Source organism: Cibotium barometz, chromosome 6 (assembly GCF_041138505.1).
Source record: "Cibotium barometz isolate CiBa-2024 chromosome 6, ASM4113850v1, whole genome shotgun sequence".
Taxonomy (NCBI): domain Eukaryota; kingdom Viridiplantae; phylum Streptophyta; class Polypodiopsida; order Cyatheales; family Cibotiaceae; genus Cibotium; species Cibotium barometz.
The window spans coordinates 21,130,852-21,146,088 of NC_141051.1; the positions used below are offsets into that span (position 1 = coordinate 21,130,852).

Consider the following 15,237-nt stretch of genomic DNA (forward strand, 5'->3'; position numbering starts at 1 on the left):
TTATGCTAGAGAGCTATATGATGCACCAGGACAGCCCCCCACCCCCCCTTCAATGCGAGCTAGACCGGCTAGCAGCACCTTTTTTACTATGCGGATGGTGCTAGATGCGATAGACAGGTTACAGAATGGAAAGGCACAGGATCATGATGGGCTAGTTGGAGAGCACTTCTCATATGCACGAGACACTTTGGCTCCGCTCATCGTACATGTGTTTAATCGTGCCATTTGTGAGGGTTTCCCGACAAGATGGATAGAGCATACCATTGTACCACTCTTTAAGAGTGGGGACCCCATGGTACCAGGCAACTACAGGACGATCATGATTGGTCATTACTTGGCCAAATTATATGGCTCTATATTGGAGTCAAAGCTCAACCGATGGGCAGAGAGGCATGGTCATCAAGCACATGGATAGGCTGGCTTCAGGAGAGGATTTACTACCTTGGATCACATATTGACACTTCGGGCACTTATTGAAGAGGGCAGGGCACATAAGAGAAGGATATACTGCTGCTTTGGGGACTTCCGCAAAGCCTTCGATACTGTACCACGTGCCAAGCTTATGCACAGATTGCATGACATTGAGGTACCCGAGGATATGAAGTGGGGGATATATGCTTTGTATGAGTCTGTGATGACAGGCAGAGTCCGAGCTCCAGGCGGACTATTTGATAGGGTGACCAGCATGATAGGGGTGAAGCAGGGATGCCCGCTATCGCCCACCCTCTTTGGACTGTACATTGATGCGGTCTCTAATTATGTAGACAGATTGGGAGGCCCAGGGGCATGCCTGGCAGGGGTGTTGATACCCATCTTGTTATATGCTGATGATATTGTTCTAATCTCAGACTCTCCAGAGGGATTACAGAGACACCTGGATGCATTATAGGCTTTCTGTGCGGATAGAGATCTGACAGTGAACCTTGGGAAAACCAAGGTTATGGTGTTTAACACCACACGGGCATGGGTGACGAGATTAGAGCCTCGGTTCACTTTCCGAGGGGCGCCGGTAGAGTACGCCAAGTCATATGTCTACTTGGGAGTTACTTTCACAGGACCACGTTTCTTCTTAAAGGAGACAGCAGCAGCTAGATTAGCTCAAGGGCATGCAGCCTTGGGGGCACTTGAGAGGCAGTGTGCACACATACAGTTTCAAGAGCCACGCACCAAATTGTGGCTATTTGATACGCTTGTCACACCCGGCCTCCTGTACGGAGCTCCAATTTGGCGACCCAGTATACATCACAGATCTCAGAGAGGGACAGATGAGGGATGGAGGCAAATGGAGAGACCACTCAGTATAATGATTGCCCGCATGATTCCGAGGAAATCATCAGTACCACATGAGATTGTTCGGGCTGAGCTGGGTGCCCCACCACTAGTAACTCAGGCCCTATTCCAAGGAGTTACCTTTTTACAGCGGCTATGGGAGCTCCCTCAACAGAGGTACTCCCGATTGGCATTGACCTCATCCATACAGTTGGCAGAGGATGGAGATACTCATTGTTGGTACGCTCAAATGAGATCATGGTTTGACCTACATGGTTTGCGGATAGAGGCACTACCACCCTTTCAGTACAGTCTGGATTGTCCATTTTTGGATCTCACCCGCTCAGAGCAAAACCACGTGATCGGGATGGATATCATCAAAGTGGACACAAAGAGGACATGGACTAGCCCCCTTGAGCCCTTGGGCACAAAAATGGCTCATTACAAGAGCCATTTTCTACACCTCTCACTGGATGATTTTATCACCCGCCCGGCGTACATGGATGTACACCTATCACATGGGATACGTTGTGCCAATGGACAGATCCGGACCTCATCACACCAGCTGTTGCGGATTGAGACAGGGCGATATGTGCATCAGATCTTGGATGACCGCATTTGTCAGTTATGCTACAAGGAGGTAGAGACAGAGGAACACTACATTTCCGATGTACAGTCTATTATGAGATCCGAGGGAGATATCACTGCCTCTTCCGAGAGGGTTTTGGGCCGTTACGCAGGGTCATGGAGTTTGAGGATCAGAGATGCCTGGGATTGTTTCTACTTGAGCTCAGGAGACACAGAGAGACCCTCTTGGCAGACAGGAGGCCGAGCCATGATGTACCTGGACAAAGGATCCTGATAGATTTCTTCGGCACCAGCACCAGCAACCCAGCCCACACACCTCCTAATACCTCCTCCATTGGGCCATCAGGGCACCGACCATGCTCCCAGGGAGTCACCACTGATAGAGCAGTTATCTTATGTCGAGCTCGTCGGCCACGCCCACCAGGATCCCGACCACGGCATCCTCACCATCGCCTGATCAGAGCCATTATTGCTCGGCATCGGAGGCGCCTACCTCGCTTCTACGACCTCTCCATTATTCTAGACAGCCCCATGGCGGAGATACTTGATCTAAGGAGAGGGCAACACTTCAACTGATCAGCATACATGGATTTACCTGATATACATTTTTCAGTATTTTCCAGTATTTTCTACTCAGTATCATCTCGGAGTCTTACAGTTCTGTTCTTATAACTGTAGGACAATCAGTTTGTTGTACTTTTTAGTCTCATTTAGTTGTTCTCTTTGATGAGACACCAGCTTCTGATGTACGCTCAGTTTTGGTCTCATAGGCCACTATGGCCTCTTAGAGACGTTAATATATCATTTCATTTCTCTCTCTCCTCCCTGCCTGTGGGAAGCGCTGCAGAGTAATCTCGAGGAATGGCTCCGAGTCTCCAAGAGAAGCTCGAGGCCCTCGAGACGGCAATGAAGGTACTAATCAAGGAGAACAAGAAGACATCCGATTCCAACCTCAATGAGGTGGAGAACAAAGTACAACGGCGCATCATGCCCTCGAAGCATGGGTCATGGACCTTGAACAAGAGAACATGGCACTCAAGGAGGAGGTGAGTGCATTGAAAGTGGAACTGGTAGCCGTCAAGAACACCGAGAAGGAAGAAGGGGAGATCAATGACAACACTCTCACGGGCCATCAAAGAAGAGATCTCCAAGGAGATCACAAAGGACATGGAGGGAAAACTCGAAGCCAAGCAGTCAGGATGGGTTGAGGTGGTGAAGAAGAACATCCGTAAAGAAGTGAGGGAGGAGACCCAAAGGGAAGAACACCAAATCATTCACACCACCATTGAGGAGAAGATGAGGCATGCCCACCGCCTCAACATTCGAGTCACAGATATAGCCGAGACACCTGACTCCACTCCCGAGAAAGATGGACAGCTTCTATGCATGAAGCTCGGCTACAGGGAAGAGGACCCTCTCCCCTTCACCAAAGCATGGAGAGCCGGGAAAGACTCAACACACAAGCGAGCCCTCATCCTACAGTTTGGAGGAGAGATGGAGAGGGTCACCTTCATGAGGACGAGGGTGATTCTACGAGGATTACAGGGAGATCCCATCTATTTGGATGACGACCTTACAAGGATGCAAATAGAACACACGAAACATGCATGCCGAGAGTCCTACAAGCCCTGAAAGAGGGCAAGAGAGCATTCTATCATGATGGCCGTGTCATCATCGATGGCAACACCACCGATTAGCGCCAGGCGGCTTATGGGACATCGGCTATGGAGGATCCAGATTCACAGATACACATAGCAGTTTGGAACTGCAATGGAGCACTTTGGACACATCCTGGGAGGATGGAGGAGGTCATGGAGGGACAGGACATCATACTACTTACAGAGACGCAGCACCAGAGCCCAGAGAGGGGGCTACCCAAAGTAGAGGGCTATCACTGGGAGTTTACATACAGGGGGACCACACGGCAGAGCACATCGAGAGGATCTGGAGGTATAGCGGTACTCTTCAAGCGAGAGCTACAGGAGCGCCTACAGGTGGTAGCACGTGACCAGGAGGCTAGATACATGTGGATTAGACTGCAGCTCTCAGCAAACAGGGTGTTATACATTGCTCTATGCTACTTCTCTCCTAGAGGATCGAGATATGCCATGACAGCAGAGGATGAGAGTAGAGGCGAGGAGGAGGACACAAGGCCATTGGGAGAGTCACCATATGCAGCCCTTTCGGATGAGATCATACACTACTCCGACCTGGGGGAAGTCCTCCTTATGGGGGACTTCAATGCACGGACACAGAGCCGACAGTGCGACATTTATGATTTCGAGCACCCCCAGGTGATGCACACACTAGCGGTGGAGGACACGGGAGCTTGCAGGGTGTCAGAGGACATGGGACCGGATAACACCAGATATGGTCATCACTTGAGCTGGGAGCGCGACACCATCTCGTTATTTATAACAGGATGAGACAATGGTAGGATTCAGGAGCACTGACATGCTTTCCACGATCAGGGGGGGGTAGCACAGTGGACTACATCATGGGGTCCATGGAGACCACACAGGCAATGACATCTTTCACCATCCCCCCCTGTCCTATTGGTGCGGATCACACATACCTCTTACTGTCACTGGCGAGCTCCACACCAGCACCCACACAGCCCACACAGGCATCGCATCCAACTTTCTACTTCACCCATGACTTGGCAGACATATATGAGCATCATGTATATGACGGGCTATTCCAGATGGATCCCCTGTCACCTCTAGACACACTCACCACCTAGCTGTCATCTCTACTACATACGACTGCCACCCCCAGCTTCCCCCATCATACACACATTGCACACACAGATAGATCTAGGAGCATGCCCCAGAATTGGTGGTATGATGATGAGTGCAGAGAGCTATATAGACACCTCCGTGCCCAGAGAGCACTGGGGACCATTACACAAAGACAGGCGAGCCGACGGATGAGGATCCTCACACGCCGTAAGAGGCATGCATATGAGGAGGCACAGTACTAGGATATATACCACCTACTTATGAGCAGAGATGCAGCCACTGCATGGCGCAGGATGAGAGAGCCTTGCCCTCGTACCCCGATTGAGGATCCACACACATGGCACACATATGCAAAGAGCCTCTACCATATCCCTCAACAGCCGCCCATACCACAGCCACCACAGGAATCCCGCCCTACCATCTCTACTTTCTTTACCGCCTCGATGGTAGAGAGAGCTATCCGCCGGTTACAGCATGGGAGATCGGCTGACCACACAGGTATACGGAGTGAGCATCTTATTTATGCAGCTGACACACTAGGACCCTTTGTTGCTCACCTCTTTAATAGGGCACTAGTGGAGGGCCTACCAGCTGAGTGGACTATGCACACCATCGTGCCTCTCCAAAAAGCGGGAGACATGCTAGACCCCAACAACTACAGGACTATCATGATTGGTCATACATTGGCCAACTAGCACAGTGCTCGAGGCAGAGTTGAGTTCATATGTAGAGAAGCAGGGACTACGAGCACCAGGGCAAGCTGGATTCCGACAAGCTTTCTCCACTATTGACCATATATTCACTCTGAGATGTCTAATTGACCAGGCTAGGGTGCGGGAGGAGAGATTATACTGCTGCTTTGTGGATTTCCGCAAAGCATTTGACGCGGTGCCACGAGAGAGACTCTTCCAGCGCCTACAGTCATTGGGGATCCCATCAGAGATGGTTTGGGACATCTATGCTTTATATGAGCAGATCCTCGGGCGCATACGATGCCCCGGGGGGCTCTTTGATGTTATTGCTAGCACCATAGGTGTGAAGCAAGGATGCCCACGCTCTCCTACACTATTTGGGCTATACATTGATGAGGTGGCTGACTTCATTGGTCATGGTGGTGGGGACGGGGTAGACATCTCACGTACCACAGTCCACATTATGCTATATAAAGATGATATTATTCTGGTCTCTGAGTCACGGATGGGACTACAGCACCATCTCCATGCACTCAATGACTTCTGCACACAGAGGGGGCTTACAGTGAACCTTGGGAAAACCAAGGCCATGATTTTCCACACCTCAGGGCCGGTTCGACAACAGGCCATCTTCACATTAGCAGGAGGACAGCTAGAGGTGATAGACTCATATGTGTACCTGGGGATTACATTTACGACTCCACCAAGAAGATTTACTATGGCACAAGCAGGCAGCCAGGGATAGACTCACATGAGGGTATGCAGCTCTGGCCATGCTAGAGAGACAGTGTCACCAGGCACACTTCCAGGAGCCCTGCACGAAGGGGTGTTGTTTGACACACTAGTCACCCCTGCTTTGATGTAAGCTGCAGCAGTATGGGCACCTGGGCTCGCCACCTCCACATGGTCTCAGATAGAGAGGCCTCAGATTCTCATGCTCTCACGGATGATCCGCAACAAACCCTCCGTCCCACAAGACATTGTCCGGACAGAGTTTGCTGCACCTCCTATGCTAGGAGAGGCCCTCTTCCAGACGATCTGCTTCATACAGAGGATCAGAGATATGCCATCAGATCGACTCTCACATAGAGCTTTTGAGGCGTCCAAGCAGCTTGCAGAGAGTGGAGATAGGAGATCATGGTATTCACAGATGATACAGTGGCTCACTTAGCATGGTCTTGACATAGATCACCTGCCACCTATCCAGTATGAGATACATGCACCACACATCCAGCTCTCTCACAGTGAGAGGAACAGAGTCCTTCAACAGGATTTATGGCAGCGATACACTCAAGAGACTTGGATTACACCCAGTCAGCCTCTACCACCGAAGATGCTATACTACAGAGATCAGTTTATGCGTATCTCAGATGACTCCTACTTGGATCTCTCGAGGCAAGAGATTAACCACATTATCCAATAGGAACTTACATGGCCTCAAACTAGTCAAACATGGCTGACACCCCCAAAGCTTTCTAGTACGAAGCTGGCTTTCTACAGAGCGCACTTCTTGCTTGTCTCAATGGTTTCATTGAGAAGCCTGGATACCTCCCAAACATGTCATATGCCATGAGAATTGCTGTCGGCCATATCAGGGTATCTTCACACTAACCCAGGATAGAGATAGGAAGAGGTAAGGGTATCCCACGGGAGGCTCGTATATGTAGACTATGCTCAACTCGAGAGATAGAGTCAAAGGAGCACTACTTAAGACGTAGTACGTACAGGGTACTATGAGATACAGCTAAGGTTTCACTGCCTCATCAAAGATGGATTTGGCCCTCTTACTCGAGTGATGCACTACAGTGATCAAAAATGCTTGTGGATGTAGTTTAGAAATGCGCTGCCATCGAGAGGCCCTAACACATCCACACACACACAGCCCACCCAGGCCTATCATGGATTGCTTCAGTTCCCAGTAAACAGAGCCACCAGTACCCATCATGGCCCAACGAGCCACATGGAGCAGATGGGACACATGCAGCAGACCACTCCCCATGATCAAGGCTTTGCCTTTTTTTCCTTTGCAAATCTAGGATACCCTTCGATGACATGGCGAGCTACCATCACAGAGGGGAGATGCTAAGGCTACTTTGCGCGCTATTCTAGCGGAGGATAGTATCCTTGTATGACCACATATTGTCATCATGTAGCATCCATGGATCTCTCTCTCTCTCGTCCGTCTGTGGTCGCCTTCGCATCTCTCTCCCCGTCGCCTCTCTCTCGTCCATTTCTGGTCGCTACCCTCTGCTCGCTGTTCACCTCTCTCTCGTCCGTCTGTGGTCACCTTCGCATCTCTCTTCCCGTCGCCTCTCTCTCGTCCGTTTCTGGTCGCCTTCGCATCTCTCTCCCCGTCGCCTCTCTCTCGTCCGTTTCTGGTCGCTGCCCTCTGCTTGCCGTTCACCTCTCTCTCGTCCGTCTGTGGTGGTCGCCTTCGCATCTCTCTCCCCGTCGCCTCTCTCTCGTCCGTTTCTGGTCGCCTTCGCATCTCTCTCCCCATCGCCTCTCTCTCGTCCGTTTCTGGTCGGTGCCCTTTTCCCACCCACCCTTGCTCACGTTTCTGGTCGCCTTCGCATCTCTCTCCCCGTCGCCTCTCTCTCGTCCGTTTCTGGTCAGTGCCTTTTTCCCACCCACCCTTGCTCAGGTCCCCAAGGCAACAACATAACTCTCCCCTGCATTTGTAGCTGAGCATCTTGTAGGTCGCATTTTCTGAGTCTCCCCCAAAGGGGAGAGGGTACCCTTGAGGGGAGACTTGTTCCACCAACAGCCCTCTCCTTTATCAGCAGCAACACATGGGAAGTAAGAAGTATTTTGTCTCAGTCACCGCTTCACGATTACCGCCCATTCCTCCACCCGTGAGCAAGCCGACACTATGGGAAGCCTACCTCATGCAAGAACTGAAGAAACTCCAGGGAGAATTAGCAGCACTGAAACATGAGACTATCAAGAAAGATAAACAAATCAACGAACTGAAAGTGCAAGTGCAAGCCATGAAGACAAAGCAAGAGGAAGCACGAGAAGGACCCATACCTACAACACTACAAACAAAAACGACAAACCATGTTTCAAAGGTAAATTCAGTTAACTCACAAGATTTTGTTAAAGAAGTCATATCAGCAGTCAAAGAAAAGGAACGAATGGAAAGTAACAAAAAGGTAATCAGAGTCGGTGGTCTTCCTCAAGGCTGGGATAGGGCAGACATAGCTCAAGAGCTTCGAGAAGACTACATATTAGATACAGATGTACTTACAGCACAACTGAGCAAAGTAGTCCCCTTCGTGGACTTAGGAGACCCTATCTCTATTATAGTAAAGGGTACACAGGCAAAAGTCTCCTATATGAACAACAATGAGAAAATAGCAGTGATGAAGCAAACAAGGTCTCTCCAAGGGACAAAGGTATGGATAGCTGATGAACTCACCCCGCTACAACTCAAGAACAAATCGGCAGAGTTGAATAAAGTTAAAGAAGCAAGAAAGAATGGCAAATGGGCAATATACAGAGGAGGACAAGCAATCATTAAAGAATTCCGTACCCCACCCCCCTCAAGAGCAAATCCATCCATGGATGAAATATAGCTATTTTTATTTTGAACCTCAATTTCGAACTAGATGCAATAGAACCCATTGTAATTTAAACTCTTAAGAGTCTTAAGAGTTCATTTTGAGTTATTTTTTTTCCAGTTTTATGCCTCTTTGGCATCGATACCCAGAGTGGAATGTAAATGGATGTACCTGACCTGTCCCATAGGTCGCATTCGGCCTCCCGTGGACGTTAATATAACTTTCTTTCTTTCTTTTCTCTCTCTCTCTCTCTCTCTCTCTCTCTCTCTCTCTCTCTCTCAGAGAGATGTTAATATATCTCTCTCGTCCATACAGCTTACACGAGAGGGACAGGGCAGTGTCTTTGTACTTCCAAGTGGCCAGCTGTTTGACCAGCATGGCCTTTAAAATTTAAATGGACCACCTTCCCTCCTTCTAGTACAGCCTTGACTCTCCATTTTGGATCTTTCCCAGCAAGAGATCAGCTGCCTTATTGGTCTTGATTTGACAAGGCTTCACACATGTACATGATTGTCCCCACCAAACTCCTCCGTACGAAACTCCAATTCTACAAAGAGCACTTTTTGTGAGTTTTTGAGGATGGATTCATTGTCAGCCCTGGATACCTTTACAGGCACACGTCACATGCCATGCAGATTGCCATTGGGCAGCTGAGAGTATCATCCCACCATCTATGCAATGAGTCTAACAAAGTAGAGGGAATTCTTGGGAGGCACAGATATGCACCGTATGCATGATCAGGGAGGTGGAAACAAAGAAGCACTATATGTTTACATGCCTATCCTACTGTGAGATTCACAGGAGATTCTACTGTCTTTTTTAAAATGGATTGGGTCCTCTCTCTGAGGTGATGCAGTATGAGGATCAGAAATGCTTGGGTTTGTACCTACTAGAGCTTCGTTGCCATTGAGAGGTCATGCTGAGACAGCACTTAGGGAGCCAAGATGCTTCTCAAAACACCGTCACAGACTTCTTCAGATTACACCTGCCTACAACAAAGGGGTTCACCTAAGCTCCACAGGGACAAAGGAATCATGCAAGCCGCTGACTACATATCATCAAACAGCAGGACCCTTTGGCACCACGCGCCTGAGAAGTCGTGGAGTCACTAAAGAGAGATGCGATCTATACTGAAAGCCAAACGCCCCTGCCCCCAATGATCACAACCTTCCACTCGTCAACTATAGATCCACGATATACTCTGGCGCCATGGAGAGGCCCCACCACAAGAGGAGGACATCGTCACAACTCTACGCTCCATTATGGAGGAGGACGGTACTATCATTACTGGATGAGGGACACATTTCTCCCACCCCTTGTACCTATTAGCACCTTGTGTTAGCCACATGGTTACTTATACTACCTTTTTCATCGACATATGTTCACAGCATAGGTAGCTATGTTTTTTTTTTGTATTTTAAGTTTTCCCATCGAGCAGTATTTTCATGGAGATATTGTACTACTTTTTGGCCTCATAGACCCTACGGGGTCTTTTGAAGACATTAATATAACTACATATGCCGATGTACTGTATACTATGAGATACGAAAGAGATACTGGTGTCTCTTCTGAGAGGGTTTTGGACCATTACGACATGTGATGGAGTTTGAGGATCATAGGTGTTTGGGGCTTTTCTTATTGGAGCTCAAATGCCACTGAGAGGCTCTCCTACAAGCCAGGACAGCACACCAGGATCCACCCCGCTAGCGAGCCATGACAGATTTTTTCAGGGCCAGGACCATCCCGGCAGATACGACAAGGACTTCCACTACCCCCCCAGCGAGCCAGACGTCCCATAGACGTCCTTCAGGAGTCACCCTTGACAGAGCCATAGCACTTTGTCAAGCGAGACGCCCACGCTTACCAGGACCTCGTCCACGGCCGCTTCATCACCAGTGGATTAGAGCCATCATCACCCGCCACAGGAGACGACTGCCCCGCCAACGAGCCAGACGTCCCATAGACGTCCTTTAGGAGTCACCCTTGACAGAGCCATAGCACTTTGTCGAGCGAGACGCCCACGCTTACCAGGACCTCGTCCACGGCCGCTTCATCACCGGTGGATTAGAGCCATCATCACCCGCCATCATCACCGGTGGATTAGAGCCATCATCACCCGCCACAGCAGACGACTGCCCCGCCACTTTAGTTTCTCTATCTTACAGCACCCCATGAGAGAGATCCTAAGATGAGCAGATTACACCAGTCTTATGCTAGTTGTAGATATTATACACTTTTGTTGTACCTCAATAGGAGTATTTTCCTTTCATAGCTGTTTAGGACTTTTTTAGTCCTTTTTGTCTTACTTTTGATGAGACACCATCAGCTGTGTACTATGTTTTGGTCTCATAGACCACTTTGGCCTTTCGCAGACATTAATATATCTTTCTTTCTTTCTTTCTTTCTTTCTCTCTCTCTCTCTCTCTCTCTCTCTCTCTCTCTCTCACACACACACACTTTTTTTTGTGAAACCACTGTTTATATTAAATAGTAAATAGTCATAGTGGAACTATGAGAACAAACTAAAAAAACTGGGAAAATCCTTCAAATTGCTGGAGAGAGAGCTCGCCAAGATCATAGCAATCTCTCTCTCCCTCACACACACACACCACCAAAGAAGTCTTATCTGCTTTCACCCTTTTAAAATATGGCACACCGTATAGTAGCGATTACACCCCTTTTCCCGTGTTTCCTTAAGCTTTGTAAGAAATATGTTTGTGTGGAGATTTGATTGAGACCAACCTTCAAGGTGTGCACGACACTTTGTGTGCATGTATTTGCAAGGCCTGCCATTGTTGTTTCTATGGAATTTATGACCTGATTGAAGCCTGGTGAAGCTATTCATAACAATTCTCTTCATCAACAATTCAGTTTTGTAGAAAGTACTGTCAATTGTGCACTCAAAAGATATGACATGACACTTGTATACCATCTAGTAGAAGCTTCAAGACTCAAGCACATAATACTATTTACCCCTCAAGAGTAAACGTCTCACCATATAAGATACCACATTGCACTCATCTAGTATCAACTTTAAGTCTACTACTCTTTACTCTTTATATTTATGTCTTACACCACGCATGCGCATGCACTTGAGCGTGTGCACACACATACATAGAATGGCCAGTTGTACAACTTGGACTATGTCTGATATCACAAGTCATGACTAAGGCTTAATCCACTTTATCCTAGTATACAACTGAAAGATGTGTCGAATATAAGGCCACAAGCCAGTTATCAAGGGTGATGTATGGTATGTCATGTACATGATAAACAATATGGATCAATACCAATACGTGTTATATATGGTATCGCATGTCCTACATCAATCAGGCAACTGAATCATGTGTTAGATATGGTATCGCATGTCCCACACGAGTCACACTTTTGTGTGACATATGATGTGGTCGTACACATGATGACACTAAGGATTTAGCCTCAAATTACCATGATGCCAAGTACAGAGCTGAATGCATGTTAAACACAAGTCAATCAAGGATGATAATTTGTATATTAAAGTACCTTGAGCTTCAGAAGAAGAACTGTTGCAGCCTTGTTCTACGAGAGACATCATTTTGTAGGCGGCTTCTAAGTTCAGTCACTTTCACTAGCCTTTTCTAGTCATGAGATCTTCTCCAAACCATGTCTTGACACTAGCAGTCGAGCTGGAGTTCGGGGTGGAGTTCGGGGTGGCAGGTGTGAATGCATCAAGGCAAGATATATAACGTAACCGATGTACGTAAAACCAAGAAGATAAATTTCGCTCATAAAACTCTTCGTATTCATATTCCGTCAAATTCAGCCATGACAATTGGCTATATTCCTAAAACTATTCCTTTTAAAATCCTTTACATATATTTCTTAATATTATTATTATATGTCACATCGAGTTACTCTCTCTCTCTATATATATATATATATGTGTGTGTGTGTGTGTGTGTGTGTGAGAGAGAGAGAGAGAGAGAGAGAGAGAGAGCTTTCTATCTATATATATATGTGTGTGTATGTGTGTGAGAGAGAGAGAGCTCTATAGGCATCTGTCTCTCTCTTTCACTCTTTGTCACTCCTAGGCCTATGCCCATCTCTCTCTCTCTCTCTCTCTCTCTCTCTCTCTCTCTCTCTCTCTCTCTCTCTGTGAGTGCAAGCCTCGCCATCGCCTAGCCACCCCAGTGCTTGTTTGTCAACATGTTGCAACCGCTTCCGACCCGTCTATCTCTCTCATTCTCTCTCTCCACGACCTTGTCCTCTCGTTAGCCTCCCCCACTGCTCCGCTCTTACCTCATCTCCGCAGAGCAAGAAGTATTTCTGGCCGCACCTCCGCCTTTCGTCCTCAACCTTCTTCTATTTTCATGACTCCCCTTCAGCACCCTTCCTCATTTCCATCCGTCACCTAACTCCATGCATGTTTTCAACTATGTCCGCACTTTCGTCGACTCCCTCGCATTTTCTGTGCCTACCGCTTTCGTAATCCCAGCTCATGTCCACCCTTCCATGTTCCCACCTCCTTCCAATTCCCTTCACCCTCTCCATGACCTCCTTCCACTTACATCACCCTCTGTGGGCTTCTATCAACCCTTCTATCTCCATGACCTCCCCCACGCACCTTTTCCTCATGCATCATGACCCAGGGCTGCCACTCCACCTAGCCCTCCGTCATTGTATCTCCTTTTTCTCCATCTCAGCCATCTCCCGCCACTTACAAAGTCGACCATATAATAAAACTCTTCAACTCATCAAGAACTTGTATCACTGGAATACTAAAGGACCAACTAATAATCTTATAATTGTGCTCTAATATAACTTTAGTTTGCCACGTTCCAGGATTTCTCTTTTCTCTCCTTTCCTTGTCCCAAAGTTGTCCATGGTTAATATGTTGTGCCCTAAAATCTTATAATTGCGCTCTAATATATCTTCAGTTTGCCACGTTCCAAGATTTCTCTTTTCTCTCCTCTCCTTGTCCCAAAGTTGTCCATGGTTAATATGTAATAGATGTTTGTGTGTGTGAGAGAGAGAGAGAGCCCTCTCTCTATATGTGTTTGTGTGTGTGTGAGAAAGAGCTCTCTCTCTCTCTCTCTCTCTCTCTCTCTCTCTCTCTCTCTCTCTCTCTCTCTCTCTCTCTCTCTCTCTCTCTCTCTCTCTCTCTCTTTCTCGCCGCCCCTGTTCGCCTCTGCCCTTGCCTACCCTCCTGGCCCTCGCCTCTGCTCTCGCTGCCCCAGTTCTTTGCCTCTGCCCTCGCCGCCCGTGTTTCGCTGTTCGCTACTACTGGTCGCCACCCACTTTTCGATGCACTGTTCGTCGCTTGCTTCACTTCGTTGTTCCCTGTTTGCTTGCTTCACTTCGTTGTTCCTTGTTCACTTGCTTCACTTCGGTGTTCCCTGTTCGCTTCGTGCCTCTGTGCGTAGCCACCCTCTCTGTTCGCCACTGGCGCCCACTACTGCTGGCGCCATGCTGGCCCGCCGCCTACATGTCCGATAGGCCCTTGCTCCCCCTTTCCCCTCCCACCCTTGCTCAGGCCCCCAAGGCAGCAACATAACTCTCTCTCTCTCCTTAATCTCGAGGAATGGCCCCGAGTCTCCAAGAGAAACTCGAGGCCCTCGAGACGGCAATGAAGGCACTAATCAAGGAGAATAAGAAGACATCCAATTCCAACCTCAATGAAGTGGAGAACAAACTACACCGGCACATCATGGCCCTCGAAGCATGGGTCACGGACCTTGAACAAGAGAACACGTCACTCAAGGAGGAGGTGAGTGCATTGAAAGTGGAACTAGTAGCCGTCAAGAACACCGAGAAGGAAGAAGGGGAGATCAATGAGAACACTCTCACGGCCATCAAAGAAGAGATCTCCAAGGAGATCACAAAGGACATGGAGGGAAAACTCAAAGCCAAGCAGTCAGAGGTGGTGAAGAAGAACATCCACAAAGAAGTGAGGGAGGAGACTCAAAGGGAAGAACATCAAATCATTCACACCACCATTGAGGAGGAGAAGATGAGGCATGCCCGCCACCTCAACATTCGAGTCACAGGTATAGCCGAGACACCCAACTCCACTCCCGAGAAAGATGGACAGCTTCTATGCATGAAGCTAGGCTACAGGGGAAGAGGACCCTCTCCCCTTCACCAAAGCATGGAGAGCCGGGAAAGACTCAACACGTAAGCGAGCCCTCATCCTACAGTTTGTAGGAGAGACGGAGAGGGTCACCTTCATGAGATGAGGAAGAGGGTCATACTACGAGGCTTAGAGGGAGCTCCTATTTTCTTGGATGATGATCTCACGAGGATGCAGCTAGAGCATAGGAGAGCTTGCATGCCACAAGTCTTACATGCGAGGAGAGAAGGCAAGAAGGCCTTCTATAGAGATGGTCGGGTCATCATTGATGGCCG

At 48.4% G+C, this 15,237-nt stretch overlaps 1 protein-coding gene across 4 annotated transcripts in view; it reads right to left on the reverse strand.

The window, feature by feature from the left end:
• Window positions 1-12,678, reverse strand: part of LOC147637513 (uncharacterized) — a 183,833-nt gene extending 171,155 nt beyond the window's left edge. For 3 of the 4 annotated variants that reach the window (XR_015266050.1, XM_086799297.1, XM_086799301.1), the window contains exons 1-2: window positions 12,376-12,592; window positions 11,596-11,690 (exon numbers count right to left, since the gene is read on the reverse strand). Coding sequence is in view for 2 of the 4 variants with exons in the window: in XM_086799297.1 (XP_086655423.1) it covers window positions 11,596-11,690; window positions 12,376-12,427 (147 nt within the window). In the remaining 2 variants the exon portion in view is untranslated. Of the gene's footprint in view, window positions 1-11,595; window positions 11,691-12,375 lie in introns of all 4 variants that reach the window. The other variant, XM_086799298.1, reaches the window with a different exon arrangement.
• Between the last annotated feature and the right edge of the window lie 2,559 nt (window positions 12,679-15,237).